The 16,010-nt window shown below is 39.9% G+C and overlaps 1 protein-coding gene across 1 annotated transcript; it reads right to left on the reverse strand.

The window, feature by feature from the left end:
- Positions 1 to 11,358: 11,358 nt before the first annotated feature.
- Positions 11,359 to 15,604, reverse strand: LOC104230305 (uncharacterized). The gene is made up of 9 exons (XM_009783071.2): positions 15,027 to 15,604; positions 14,730 to 14,917; positions 13,629 to 13,904; positions 13,486 to 13,544; positions 13,212 to 13,248; positions 13,052 to 13,123; positions 12,813 to 12,963; positions 12,554 to 12,718; positions 11,359 to 12,044 (listed from the first exon to the last, which is right to left on the reverse strand). Exons 1-9 carry the CDS (start codon positions 15,327 to 15,329, stop codon positions 11,685 to 11,687), a joined length of 1,611 nt encoding a protein of 536 aa, XP_009781373.1. The 5' UTR covers positions 15,330 to 15,604; the 3' UTR covers positions 11,359 to 11,684.
- Between the last annotated feature and the right edge of the window lie 406 nt (positions 15,605 to 16,010).

The raw sequence follows: 16,010 nt of genomic DNA on the forward strand, positions 1-16,010 counted from the left end.
TCAACGAGGGGCATCTTCGTGAATTTTTTAACGACCGAGCCAAAAACCATTTCCGAGAAAGAGATGCAAACAAGAAGAATGAACCTGAAGAACCTCAACATGTCATTCACATGATCATCGGTGGAGTCGACGTCCAACAGGGACCTATATTCAAATGTACCAAAGTATCCATCACAAAGAAAAACGGACTCGGGACTACATACCTGAGGACACCCCCACATTCAGCGAGGAAGACATCGAGGCCTTATCTCAGCCTCACAACGATGCACTGGTAATTTCTATCCTTTTAAATAAAGTTCAAGTTAAACGTGTTCTCGTGGATCCAGTTAGTTCAGCAAATATAAGCAGATCAAGGGTCGTGGAGCAGCTCGGGCAGCTTGACCAAATCATACCTGCCTCCCGAGTCGTGAATGGATTCAACATGGCTAGTGAAACGACGAAGGGAGAAATAATCCTCCTAATCAACGTGGCCGGAACCATACAAGACACCAAGTTTCATGTCATCGAAGGAGATATGAGGTATAATGCTTTACTTGGAAGGCCGTGGATCCATAACATGTGGGCAGTGCCATCAACCCTTCATCAAATGATGAAGTTCACAACAAAAGATGGCGTGAAAATAGTATATGGAGAGCAGCATGCAGCTAAGGAGATGTTTTCAGTACACGATTTGGCACCGGTATCGACACAATCCACATCGGAGAAGTCAAAAGACAAACAGGTCTCCAAATAGCAATCACAGCCCATACTCTTGGTTGAGCCCGAGGGACAGGTGGCCGATGAACAGGTGGTCGAGGACGAAGAAGAAGATTTCCTCACCCCCGAGCCTTTGTTGCCCCCAGGGAATCGGATGCGATGAAGTCCACGGTCGAAGAACTCAAGAAAGCCATATTGATCGAGCATCTTCCAGAATGAAAGGTATACCTTGGGATGGGGTTAACCCTCGAACTTAGGAAAAAACTCATTCAATTTCTTATCGATAACATTGATTGCTTTGCCTGGTCTCACTTAGATATGATAGGGATCCCACCGGATATAACTACTCATCGACTAAGTGTCGATCCCAGATTTAAACCGGTGAAGCAAAAGCGGAGACCTCGGTCCGAGGTAAAGCATGCATTCATCAAAGAAGGGGTAACCAAACTTTTGAAGATAGGGTCCATTAGGGAAGTAAAGTATTCTGAATGGCTAGCTAACGTAGTAGTAGTCCATAAAAAAGGGAACTAACTTAGAATGTGTGTAGACTACAAAGATTTGAACAAAGCATGCCCTAAAGATTTTTTCCCATTGCCCAACATCGATCGTTTGATCGATGCTATAGCCGGCCACGGGATCCTTACTTTTCTCAATGCCTACTCCAGGTACAACTAAATTCAACTGAACCCGGAGGACCAGGAAAAGACTTTGTTCATCACGAAGTATGGTACGTATTGTTATAATGTAATGCCCTTCGGGCTAAAATATGCAGGAGCCACATATCAATGCCTAGTCAATAAGATGTTCGAACATCAAATAGGCAAATCTATAGAAGTTTATATTGATGACATGCTAGTTACGTCCCTGCGCGCAGGGGACCATTTGACTCATTTGTAGGTGATGTTCGATATCCTAAGAAAGTACAACATGAAGCTCAACCCCAAGAAATGTGCCTTTGGAGTCGACTCGGGCAAGTTCTTGGGCTTCATGGTGTCGAACAGGGGGATCGAGATCAACCCCGATAAAATCAAAGCCATCGAAGAAATCACCATTGTGAACAATGTGAAAGCCGTACAACAGCTGACCAGAAGGATAACTGCCCTAGGTCGATTTATCTCGAGGTCATCAAATCGTAGCCATTACTTATTTTCCCTACTCAAGAAGAAGAACAACTTCGTATGGACTTCGGAGTGCTAACAGGCCTTGGAAGAATTAAAATGGTATCTCTTGAGCCCACCCATGCTCCATACTCCGAAGAAGGATGAAATACTCTACTTGTATTTAGCCATATCCGAGGTGGCGGTAAATGGCGTGTTGGTTTGAGAAGAATAAGGTACACAATTTCCTATCTATTATATAAGTCAGGCCCTAGGAGATGCTGAAACCATGTACCCCCATTTGGAAAAGTTAGTTCTTGCATTGATAAGTGCATCTAGGAAGTTAAAACCATATTTTCAATGTCATCCTATATGTGTATTGACTACATACCCACTTCGAAATATCTTGCATAAGCCCGAATTATCATGCCGGTTGGCCAAATGGGCCATCGAACTTGAGGGTATAATATCGAGTATCAGCCCCAGACGGCTATCAAGTCTCAAATTTTAGCAGACTTCGTAGCCGATTTTTCGCCTGCCTTTGTACCCGAAGTAGAAAAGGAGCTCTTGCTGAAAACAGGTATGTCATCGGGGGTATGGACCCTCTTCACAGACGGTGCCTCGAATGTGAAAGGATCCGGGCTCGGCATCGTTATAAAACCGTCTAAGGGCAGTGTCATTAGGCAATCTATCAAAACTTCTAAATTGACTAATAATGAGGCCAAGTATGAGGCCATGATTACAGGTCTAGAATTAGCCAAGGGCTTTGGAGCAGAGGTCATCGAGGCAAAGTGTGACTCCCTTTTGGTAATAAATCAAGTAAACAGGAGCTTCGAGGTTCGAGAAGATCGAATGCAGAGGTACTTAGACAAGCTTCAAGTGACATTGCACTGCTTCAAGGAATGGACACTGGACCACGTACCTCGAGAACAGAACAGCGAGGCCGATGCACTTGCAAACTTGGGGTCATCGGTTGAAGAAGATGATATCGTCCCGGGGGCTGTCATCCAACTATCGAGGTCGGTGGTCAAGGAAGGCCATGCAGAAATTAATTCAACAAGCTTAACGTGGGATTGGAGGAATAAGTACATCGACTATTTGAAACACGGGAAGCTCCCCATGGACCCAAAAGAGTCGAGAGCACTTCGAGCCAAAGCAGCTCGATTCTTACTCAATGAAAATGGAACGTTGTATAGAAGAACCTTTGGTGGACCACTGGCAGTGTGCTTGGGACCCGGGGACACCGATTATGTATTACGAGAAATCCACGAGGGCACTTGTGGGAACAATTCTGGTGCAAACTCTTTGGTTCGCAAGGAGATCAGAGCGGGGTATTATTGGGATAGCATGGAAAAGGATACCAAGGAGTTCGTTCGAAGGTGTGATAAATGCCAAAGATTTGCACCGATAATCCATCAACCCGGTGAGCAACTCCATTCAGTCCTATCCCCGTGGCCATTCATGAAATGGGGGATGGACATCGTCGGCCCCCTACCAATGGCACCAGGTAAAACTAAATTTATTTTATTTATGACTGACTACTTCTCAAAATGGGTAGAAGCACAGGCCTTCGAGAATATAAGAAAAAGAAGTCATCGACTTCATATGGGACCACATCATATGTCGGTTCGGGATACCTGCCGAAATAGCATGTGACAATGGAAAACAATTCATCGGCATCAAAGTAACAAAACTCCTCGAGGACCATAAACACAAAAGGATTCTATCAGCGTCTTACCACCCAAGTGCAAATGGTCAGGCCGAGTCCACAAACAAAACCATCATTCGAAACTTAAAGAAAAGGTTAGATGATGCAAAAGGGAAATTGAGATAAGTATTGCCCAAGGTGTTATAGGCATATCTAACGACATCAAAGTCGAGCACGGGGGAGACCCCGTTTTCTTTGGTATACAGGTCCGAAGCATTGATCCTGGTTGAAGTCGGGGAACCTAGTGTCAGGTTTTAGCATGCCACCGAGGACTCAAATCACAAAGCTATGAACACTTCTCTCTAACTACTAGATGAAAAACATGAGACTGCAGTAATTCGAATGGCCGTGCAAAAACAAAGGATCGAAAGGTATTACAATAGAAGGACGAACCTTCGATATTTCGGAGTCGAGGACTTAGTCCTAAGGAAAGTCACCCTCGATACCCGATACCCAAACGAAGGGAAACTAGGCCCCAATTGGGAAGGACCGTACCGTGTCCTCGGAGTCATAGGGAAATGATCCTACAGACTTAGCACAATGGAAGGCGAGCAACTACCAAACAATTGAAATATATCGTTGCTCAAACGCTATTACTGCTGAGGTATGACTTCCTGTTACACCCCATATTTTCGTACATGAAAACACGCCATAAATAAATTAATAAGAGACCGAAAGTGAGATGTCACGTTCCGCAATACTACATTACGATGATGTTGTACCCTATAGTATTGTACGTGAAATTTATCGTAAGGTAATTGACATCACTCCAAGGAAAAGATTATCCGGAGATTATAAGGATTATGCTATTTCAAATAAGTAATAAGTAAATTCGTGAAGGTGAGAGGGGAAGCAATTCAAAGGAAACGAATTTTCGTCCAAGTTTGGCATTTGAGATAAAATACGGGTCGAGCGGTATTTCGAGCGATAATACCCGATAATTATAAATAAGTACCATGCAAGGTACCATATGACCACGGTAGTATAAGGTATAAAGTATATTAAAAATAAATAGAATTTAAGTAATTTGATGCAATTTTTAAATTATGCGGGTAATTGATTAATTACCTGGTAGCGGGATATTACCTAATTAAATTAATTAAAAAATTTGGATAAATACTAAGGTGAGAACGTGGCCGCCCCTATTCCAAGAATGGGTGATTCTTATATTAGAATTGAAAGGTGGCACAATAATAGATCATGTGGCTTAGTCATTGATATGTGGGGCCACACCATTTAAGGCATAAAACCACTCTAATTTAAATAGAGGTCTTATATAAAAGTGATAGGCAATAGATAGCTTCAGCAAAAGATTGCCAAGAATTCCACTAATACAAAGTTTAAGAGGAATCTTTGGAATATGCAGTGAACCCTTCGAAAAGCACTTGACACAGACATATTTAAGCGATAACTTCAACAGGCTTTCTTTGAATAGAGACAAAGTCATAGCTTTTATATTACCAATGTTGCATGAACATGAAGATGTATATGATAGTAAAGGAATACAAGTGACTACTTATGGTCCATACGGGGTTGCTTACGATATGATATTCAAGTCTTGGGCAAATTTTGTTCAATCAACGAATGTTTTCCAACGGAATATTATACGGAGTTTTCCCTACTTCAGGTATGTTAATGTTACCCCTTCTTTGTTTTTGGCATAATTTATACGAACGAACGAAACGAGTAAATGCACAACTTCCATAAATTATTCTATTCGTAGAAATGCTAGAGATGTGTATATTCTTGTTCTCCCATGTGTCATAATATTTTATCATCTGTTCATGGGTCCCAGAAAAATACGAAAGTTGAAAAGAGTTTACTTTATGATATTACTCAAAGACAAAATGGTCTTATGAAATTACGAAAGATTTATTAATGTACTTTTCATGCATTGCATTCATGTACATTGACCCATGACTCAGACGGTGTTATATATGCATATATATGTATGTATATATATGTATATGAGATATGTGAAAGGTTATGACGTTATATACGCACCACCACCTGATCAGCTGGTATACGTTGATGATTTTGCCCACAGTGGCCAAGATGATATGATGGGATGCCCTCAGAGACTGATGATGTTATGAAACATGTACATATGCACGACATGACATTCATACGCATATACATGATACTATAATTATTTCACGATTTACAAAGTTATTCAGACTTTTAGGTGGAGTCATTTACTATATATTTCCTCCATGTCTGTTATGTACTTATTTATATGCCTTACATACTCAGTACATTATTCGTACTAACGTCTCTTTTTGCCTGAGGACGCTGCGTTTCATGCCCGCAGGTCCCGATAGACAGGTCTAGAGCCCTTCAAGTAGGCTATCAGTTCAGCGGAAGACGTTGGTGCGCTCCATTTGCTTCGGAGTTGCTTGTTTAGTTAGTATGATTTAGACGTGTATTGTTTGATATGGCGGGACTCTGTCCCGATCTTTATGACATTTATGTACCCTTAGAGGCTTGTAGACATATATCGTGTACGTGAAAGATTGTACGGCCTTGTCGGCCTATGTTTTGAGTTTATAAATAATCATGTTGCCCTATTAGGCCCGTATGTCACATGTATATGATGATGTAATAAGAAAGATACGTTACGTTGGTACTCGGTTGAGTAAGGTACTGGGTGCCCGTCGCGGCCTATCGGTTTGGGTCGTGACAATTCCTCCCCTTTTTCCATTCGTATTTAAATCTAACTCCTTGCAGATGTTCGATTGGAAACATCGAGGCACCTTTCAGCTCGAAGACCTTGGGTTTTAAAGCATGTGTTGCACTCTTTTTTCCTTAGATCGGGTTTTATCCCAAATGAATTTTACTGGCAAGATTTTTAACAAGGCAACACCTATATGCTACCTAAGAAATATTCAACAAGTATTCAAGGCTTCTTTTCAATCAACCTCGAACACGGGGGGGCATCACCCTCGGAGGACGCATCTTCGAAGAAAGTAATTCATGCCAAGGAGGGCCTCGATAGAGGAATGTTGTAATGGGCCAAATGGCCAAATGAACCGTGTCCATATAGAATAGTCGATCCCCCTGCGGCAAAATATGTATGCACATATCCATTATTTGAAGAAGCACTCTTATTATATAAAAACACTTTGTGCCTCAAAGAAGTCTACTATTTTCACATTTAACGGCTCAAGGGCCAAAACCCCAAATGCACCCGAACACTGGGGGACTGTTATCGACGATCGACATATCGAGCCATCGTACACTCGAACTTATAAGACCTCAAAGAGGCACATTCGAGCTCACAAGACCTCAAAGAGGCATCCCCTCGATATTAAGGCCAAGGCCATCACACTCGGGGACTAAAAGCTACGACCATATAAAAGACTACGGTCATATGAAAAGGCTATAACCGAAATAATGCGGCTCGGAGACATCCGACTTCCGCCATAAAACTAAAGGCCTTCAAATACTTTGAAAAAATTGGTTAAATCAGGCTACCCTTGGCAAAAGCAAATTATAAGGGGCTTCGATAAAATCAGCCCTCGAATAATGCAAAGGCTTCGATAACATCGGCCTTCGAAAAAACCTCAAAAGGTAGTCGATTAACGTTGCATATCAAATTACAAACGAGGTTCCAATCAATCGAACCTTCGAGAAAATCGAACGAAAATGAATACAAAAATACATGCTAAGGCATACCAAAATTTTCACTAAGTCTTTAGCGAGAAAGAGGGAAAAATTATAGCCATTTTAGAGGCCGAACTGGCCCTACCTAAAGAGCCTAAGGGCCAACCCAAAAGAGCCAAAGGTCCAACCTAAAAGAGCCTAAGGGCCAATATTTAAAGAGTTTAAAGGCCGAAGCACACCATGCTCGAGACCTTACCCAGCTCAGACTCTAAAGTCCTAAGCTAAAACCCAGCTCGGAACCTTAAGTGGTAACCTATTATCGATCGTTGATCAAAACACAAAACTTGAGGGTGTACTCTACCCCGAATTTGAATCAACGCTCAGAGATTATAGCATCAAAAATCAAGAAAACTTTGAAGAAAAATTGAAGACAAACAATCAAGGAAACTCCTTTCCTTTTTATATATGTAAAAAGATATTACATAGGATTCTTACAAAGCAAAAAATTACAAAAAGATAGAAAAAATTTCTACCTACGCCGAAGGGGCATCCCCCCTCCCCCAGGACCAACATCTTCCCCTGGGGTAGCTATTCGGAAACCCCCTCCTCTTCATCATCTTCGACGTCATCATCATTGTCGGAGGAAAGGACAAATTTGGCATCAGCCTCATCTGCCTTAGCTTGCTCTATCTTCTCGAAAAGATCAAAGCCCTTAGCATGGATCTCTTCGAGGGTCTCCCTTCGGGATCGGCGTTGGGCATAGTCATTGCTTCTTTTCTCTCGGTCGGAAGCCCCCGTCAACTCTATCTGAGTATCGGTAGAATCCTTCAAATAGATGGCCACCGTCTTGTCGGCCTTGGCTTGTATTTCTTTGGCTTCGACCCAAACTTCCACAACTTCGGCTTTGGCCTTCGCAAGACCAGCCTCGAGCTCGGCTATTCTGCTAGCCTAAATCAAGTTGCTCCCTTGAGCATTTTGAAGTTGAACCTCGAGGGTCAATACCTTCGCAGTGCATCATTTTTAGCCACAACGAGGGTGTCCATCTTTGCCTTCGAATTATTGCACTCAGCTCGAACTTGATCTACCTCGCCCCGAAGCTACCCAATCATATCTAGCTTTTGATGCAGCTGTGACAGTGAAGTATTAGCCTCCGAAGACGGGAGAGGTAGCCCGTATTTTTTCAGAACAGAGGTTACCTGCTTTTCTAACTCATTTTCGTATTCCCGAGCTTTGGTCAACTCCGATCGAAGATGCTTCAGTTCTTCCTCCTTTTTGTCGAGGAGAAGCCTAAGGGTTTTCTCCTTATTCGAAGCTCTACGCAACTCGACTTCACAATGACGCAACTCGGTCTTAAGTTTATCGAAGGCCTATAGAAAGGAAAGATTGATTAGACAAAATAGGAAAGTATGACGTCAAAGAAATTGCAGTGCCACTAAAAACTTACAATTGAGCAAAGACATTGAGCCTCCTCGAAGATTGAGCTTGCATCCGACCCCAGCAAAGCAACCCTGGAAGAGGTCATTTTCACTCGGGACTCCTCCTAGCTCGGACGCCTTCAAGTTCTGAGCATCCCTAATGGCATCCTCGGAGAAGGCTGAAAATGACGACGAATAACCTACTGTCATGGCCTCGGGGAGATCGCCCGAGGTGCTCTATTTAGGCAAAGGAGCTTTGAAGCTTGCTCCCTTTGGGGTATTTCTAGAAGTTTGAGAAGCAGTTACCGCGTCAGGTGATGCAGGGCCTTCATCCCCATTTTCTTTTAAAGTTACTTTCTCGAGGCTAGAGGCCCCGATCTCAGCAGGCTTGATATCTACGGAAGATTTCCTGGTTCGAGTCACTAATGTCGAACCCTCCATCTCGTCACCATTATTGTCCATGAACTGGTGGACCGAGTTAATATCCATATTGATGACGACGCTTTTCCTGCGCCTCCGAGCGGTCTTTTCTTGGCTTTGAGTGTCCTTGATATTCGAGGACCCTTTTCTCTTGTTATCCTTCTTTGGCTTTGGAGCCGAAGATCCTACTTCCTCCCCGGAAGGGGGCAGCCTCATCTTGAAGAACTCACCAATACCTGCGATGGAGGAATTAGGTCGCATGAAGAAAGACATTCTTAATAAGGAAAGAAAACATTATAACGCGTACCATGGTGTTTCGCCTCCCACTTGCCCTTCGACAAGTTTCGCCACTTGCGTTTGTCGTATGATGAAGTAGCAGCTAGTTTGCGAACCCAGACCTCGAGATCGAGGACCACATTAGGCATCCACGAGACCGCTGCGGAAAAGGGAAAGGAATAATTATGCGAAGTTTAGCAAAATTTATGGAAAAGAACTAAAGCAAAGAATTCCACTCACGCTCGAAAGGGACTCCTTGGGAATAACATCGACGGTCCTTACCCGGATGAACCAGATCATCCAACCTCGATCCTTGTCTTCGTCGTTACTGGCAAAGAAGGAATTGGTTAATTGGCGTTGGAGTTTGATTAAACCTCGAAAATGTTGAGGTCGATATAATCGGATGAGGTGGCTGAGGGTGAACTCGAGCCCGTCCTTTTCAATGAAAAACCTCATCATCATTACGATCCGCCAAAAGGATGGATGAATCTGACCCAAGGTGACTTGATATCTTTGGCAGAATTCAAGCATGAGCGGATCGAGAGGACCCAACGTAAAGGGGTATGTATACACACTTAGGAACCCATTTACGTAAGTTGTGATGTCCTCCTCACAAGAAGGTATTTGCAGAACGACCTTCTCTTCCCATTTGCACTCTCTCCTCACAGCGTCGAGGAGTTCTTTCTCAATTGGCCTTATGTACCTCGATACATGCTCTCGATGGCCAGGGACATCGGGAGGGTTCTCAACTATAAAGTCTTTTTTCAAGGAAAAACTGCTCGGTACGATCTCGTGAAGCGCCGGTGGTTTACCACCGGCCGGACGGGAAGTAGAAGTGGAGGTTCCTTCTTTCTGAGGAACAGACTTGGAAGTTTTTGCCATCGGTTCTTTAAAAAAAGAAGGAAGAAATGAATAAATCGGCGAGGTTTTGAGCTAATACGTCGGAGAAACTGGTGGTGAAAAGGAAACGTATAGAGGAAAATAGGTGTTGCAAGGTGGAAAAGTTCTTAATGAGAAACAAGTATATATAGAGGAAGGCGGCGACGATTCGTTAATATTGATGGCCGACCGGCTCTGACGTGCATTTAATGCTTTTTGGGGAAGAGAACCGACGGGACGCTTCGGTCATTTCAACGCTTACGTCATAAGAGTGATGCCATCATGAAGGACTTCGAAAATTCAAATCGTTTCATATCATGTCATTCTAAGAAACGTGGGGACTATCTGTATACGGTCTAAATCGGAAAGCTCGATTTCGAAGACTTGATCATACCCCAAGCTCGAGTTCGGAAGCTCGAAGTAAGAATCGAGCCTGGCCGGATATGCGCACCTCGAGAAGCCAATCGGAGACCCGTCATGATCTGCCTCGAGGACAGTATAATTTCGATGACACTCAAGAAAAAGGGGGAATTTTTTAAACGTATAAATATCTAAGGATAAGATTTGTACGAGTTGGTACAGGTCCGTACTAGGTCGTTATATAGCTGTACCAATAGAATTCTTTACCACAATTAGAAATGTACTATATTGGGGTTTTCTCCTCCTATATAAAGGGGACCCCAATCATTTGTAAAGAACATATTATCACTGCAATAGAATATTCTACTTTGCTTTTCTCGTGCTCCACAATTGTTCTTCAGCTTTATTATTTTAATTTTATTGTTCTTACTTTATTTGCTCTTTAACTCGCCTCGAGGCCCCCGAGATAATCGAGCTCGAGGTCCCCGTTGCTCTAACAACACTGGTTTAGTTCATCAATTCTTCTTATTTAAATCTAATATTACTTGTATATTCACTAGTATTGGAATAAATCACATATCTTTAAAACCACAGATCACCTTTAATTGTTACTCAAATTTTTCGAGGTAAACAATAAATTTGAGGAATGTTACACTAATTGTGCATTGTCATCATGTATGTTCTAGGAAAAATACTCATTCGAACTCTGGAGTTTATACCATATAATAACAATTTAACTTTGAAAATTGTAAATTAATAAATAAAAAATATATATCATTTTAATTATAATCAAGCGATAAAATATTCATATGTGTGACATGTCTTATATTTTTTTAGTGCAAACACTAAATGCTGCTGATATTTTTTTCTAAAGCTTTTTACCAATCTGCAGAAAGTGATCCAGTAACCTTCAAAACAATCCAACTAACAGACAGAACTAAAATTAATCAAGAGGTAGCGTATCAAATCTGCAAAGTTAGCAAATATACATGGCCAACACTTAGCCTCGAGTACCCATCAAGAACCAATTAATAAACCAAGTACATTTTTGGTAGATATTCTATATTTCTTGTATAGCTTAACCCCCATTTGTTTGGCGTCTTGCGACTTCAGGGGAAAGAGTATACCGTATACTTCAACTATAATTATCAAAAGAAAAAAAGGCAAACCATCTACATCTTTACATTGCCTGCACAATTATCTGTTTTTTTGGCCAAGTTTCTTGCCATGTTAGACGGATTTAGGGACAATGGAACACGTATCAAAGCTTCTTCCTCTTTCTTGATGAGCTTTTACTATCCAAGTTAATACCAGAAGTACCATAATAATAGAAAGTGACAACATAGATGACCATAGTATTCGTGCTGAAATTCTAAATGGCCTGCATTGGTGCTGTAAAATGTTGGAAAATGCTTGTTTTACTGTGGAGCACTGAGTTAGGCTCAATAAATCAGGGAATATTTCTATTAGGTCTTGAATAGATTCAGTGTAAGCAAATAACACCACAGATGAGGCCTGTGGAATGAATCTTCCTTCACCCAAGCAATCACCTGTAGAATTTTCTCCATAACATGTGACTCTTGACAGAACCTACAGGCAAACATAAGCATTCTTAATAGAGTTCAATTTTTTTTTACAATGACAACATAAGATATACTATCAAGTTACTACAGGTAATCGTCCATAGTTTGTGGGATTCATAACTTTAGAAAAATAAAATAGGTAATCTAGGTTAAAATATACTAATAGTGCAAAAATTATTTACACCGGTAGTGTGTATAAGAGATCAAATGTTAAAATCCTTTGTAAAGCTATAACCTTGACAGATGGAAGAAAATGGGGTGCCATGAGGAAGAAATAAACGAATTTAAGTTCTATAAACTAACAACGGTTAACTTTTCATATAGAGCCCATAGTAACGTGACAAAAAGTAATAACTGGAAATGAATTGAATTGATGGTTGTTTGTGTATATAACTAAAAATTCGAATGCAATAGCATTGTGATACGGAAACAGGAAGAAATTTCCAATATTTAACTAGACTAGATGAGCCATAAAGATTCTTATTCATGTTGTGTAAGATACTGCCTAAAACTTACATATTTCAGTTCTCCAATTGGAATAGTATCCTTAGGGCAGAGATCAGGTGTGAAGCTGAAATTAGGTGCACCGGAGAAGGGGTCGCAAATTCCTCTTTTTCCTGAGTTATTTTCCCCCATATCATTTAATCCTAATCCTTGCACCTCTGTCAGCTTAGAATTTAGCTGGAAATCAACAGCAAAAACAAAAAAACAAAAAAATCTGACTCAGTAATGCTGTGTGTATTGTTTCTTCTATAATGGGAGTAGATAACAGTACCTGAGTTATGAAATTGTGAACAGTGGAGCCAATCTGCGCCAATGTTTTATCAGAAGTTCCAGCTTCTGCACAGGGAAGTATAAGTTGCAAGCTATTGTTCTTAGGGTTCTGTTGAAAGTCCTCTAAAGCTGAGCACGTGTCTTCTGCAAAGCTACATATGTAACATGTACTAAAGTTATATATGGTACATAATATGAAAAATAACCTTAATTGAGAGGGAGAGTAGGATATGTGCTCACGTATGGGAGAAGAAATCAAAGCCAGTCAGCACCCAACTCAGAGTTGTCAAAATCCAGCAGCAAAAGATTATTCTAAAATTAAACACAATAATAAAGATTAACAGCAGTTTAGGCTTCCTCATAATATAAAGGTGATTAGAAGTGCCAAAATCTCACTTACATTATAAATCCAAGAGGCCAATGCCAAATGAGCAAAACTGAGCCAAAGCAGCATTCCATTAGTCTAACCATGTCATCGATCGATTTACACGTACGTTAGAAAGAACTAAAGAGAAAAAAGCAATAGCAAAAGTAGAAATTGTGTAACACTCGCTTATATTATTATAACTCACACAAAATCACTAGCTCTCTAGTTTGACACCCAAACATTGAATTGAAGTATGTTTAGTTTCAAACATTCTAATAAGACTAAAAATTTATGCAATGAATCTCACCTAATGCACTAACCAAAAATACCAAATTGACAGTCACAACAACAATATTTGCAACATACCTGCAGAACAGAGCAATAGGTTAATGAAAGAGATATATTGAACATAAGAAGGGCAATAGCACAGGGAATGAAGTCATGACTTACAGACTTGTAATTGCTTCATTACTTGAATGTCTGGTTTTGTCAACAAACTGTTGAATCATAATAGATCCTCTTCGAAGCCTATGAGTTGTAACATTCAACATCTGGTTTGCTACTGAATCATAAGGGCTTAAAGCAGTTTGCATATTTAGCAAAACCTTTATTACTCTTCTAATGGTATGACGAGTATCCCCACCAGCATCAAAAATTGTTTGGCGAAGCGTTTCCACTCTATGTTCAAAACCATTATTTGCTGCCAAAATAACACTGCTTGCAATTCTTCCAAACCAAAAAAGTAGACACATCAATCGGTCTTCTTCTTTTACTCCTCTCGTAAAACTTAACATGAATGAAATGTGTTGTAATTTCTACTTTATTCCCATTTTACCAGACGTCATTAATCATCATTTCAACTAGGGGAGAAGAAAGGGATTGTTACACAAATAGCCGGTCAGATTCAATGTTTATTTTTTTCTAACGGTATGCATTGATTACACGCTGTTATACATATATTATATATCCGTCGGCTATTTTAGTTAAGAGATTAGGTAGACATCTATAAAATTTGTATAGTTTTTGTATATAACATATAAAATGTATATTGATACAAAAAATATACGGTTTTTTGGCTATTATTTTGAGAGCAGCTGTACAATATATTTTCCCTTAATTCATCGGAGAAAAATGCATTTAATAATGACTTTGAACTTCTTTGTATTGACAGTGTTAACTTTCCGTAATAAGTGAACTAGTTGCGTGAAAATAAGACAAGACAACTTACTCCAACATAAATACGAATAATTCATGAATAGAAAACTTCTAGAGTGGTTTCCATAATGCATACACAAAGTTGTTAGCAAGATAACAAGCAAAATTCTGGCTTTGTAATCAACGTGTCCTTTTACTTATTTACTTAAGAATACGATATTATTTACTACTACTAAAGTTATTTCCTGAAACAACTTCCTTCTCATCTTAACAAACGTGTGTGTGTTTGTGTATTTTCTTTCTAAAATTGTAACAGAGCACAGAATCAGTTCAAAAATAGTTCTCCAACATACTTGATAGTCGAAATCCAAAAACCAAGAAATAAGCACAGCTTACATGGCAAGAATGGTAAACAGAAGAACGAGCAAAAACATCAAAATGTAGGAAGAAGGTGGATAGTCAACAATTGGAGTTGCTGAGTTGCCATGAAAATACTTATATATCATATAACTCCCAAATCCCAATCCAAAAAATAACCAAATCCCAGCAATTGCATAGCCGTGAATGCCTGTGAAAGCCGCAGACTATAAATTTCAGGAAGAAAAACAAATACACATATCAGCAGCTTCCCTTGTTAGCTATCAAAAATATGTACTAACTTTTTTAATTTATTTCATTATAAATAAAACTTACAGCCCAATAGTGCTTGTTGCCAAGATTATAAGTTCCGTTATATAACTTGAACTGGTGCAGAGGATCAGGTCTTTTTGAAACTTGATCATGATCAATGAACCCAAACACAATAGATTTTTGGGCTACCATATTTGTTGAAATTAATAAAAGAATGAACGGAACAAGAACCATTCCATGTGATTTCGGCATGATATACTCTATGATCTTGATTTTGAGGTAGAAGAAAAAAAACAAAAGTGGCATATGGGGCCAAGAATAGAGAAACACATGAAGGTAGTGGAGACAAAAGAAAAGAAAATTCATGCCTTGACTTGCTCATTAAGGTTAGGATAGCTTGTGGCTAGATTTATGCTAAGAAACTTTTGGTTATTCTTCTGTGTACAACAGAGTTGTGGGATTATTCTTCTAAGTCTTGACTCCATCTCCTCTGTTGTTTTACACACTAATACTACAAAGGACTGGACAAAGTGAGAAATGAAAGGAGAGTGCCTATATAGGTATGCGGTATTTACGGGCTTACTCGCAAATTGCGATAATTTTGACCACCTTTTAGGCCTTTGATCCACTTCTTTCTTTCGGCGTAAGCTTTCCTTTTCCCTCATCAGCCGATATTTATGGATTTATTTCCCATCACTAAAGAAATAAACCATCACTTTCTACTTTTTTTACTTTTGTTTTCTCCATTTATCACCTCCTACTTTAATCTTTTTTTTTTTTTTTTTTTTTTAAGCCATCTAGAGTTACATGGGGAAACACTAGAGATACAAATCACAAGTTATACGAGCTGCATATAATAAACTTACTCATTTATTAATTTCACCGTGAACTTCATTGCAACAATATTCGTATACACCTTTAAGCAGGGGCAGAGCTACACCGTTGGTTGCGGGTACGGCCGAACCCAGTAACTTTTATTCAAACCCTATATTTTGTATAAGAATCCAATTAATATGTTCAAATTATTAATTCAAAACTCAGTAACTT

Source organism: Nicotiana sylvestris, chromosome 2 (assembly GCF_000393655.2).
Source record: "Nicotiana sylvestris chromosome 2, ASM39365v2, whole genome shotgun sequence".
In the NCBI taxonomy this organism is placed as follows: domain Eukaryota; kingdom Viridiplantae; phylum Streptophyta; class Magnoliopsida; order Solanales; family Solanaceae; genus Nicotiana; species Nicotiana sylvestris.

Excerpts from the sequence above, each read along its gene's own strand:
- LOC104230305 (XM_009783071.2), bottom strand. The coding sequence starts at position 15,329 with ATGAATTTTCTTTTCTTTTGTCTCCACTACCTTCATGTGTTTCTCTAT. Across the intron at positions 13,905-14,729 it reads CTGTTTACCATTCTTGCCAT|AATTGCAAGCAGTGTTATTT; the intron begins GTAAGCTGTGCT and ends TTGGTTTGGAAG. Across the intron at positions 12,045-12,553 it reads CAATTGGAGAACTGAAATAT|GTTCTGTCAAGAGTCACATG; the intron begins GTAAGTTTTAGG and ends GTTTGCCTGTAG.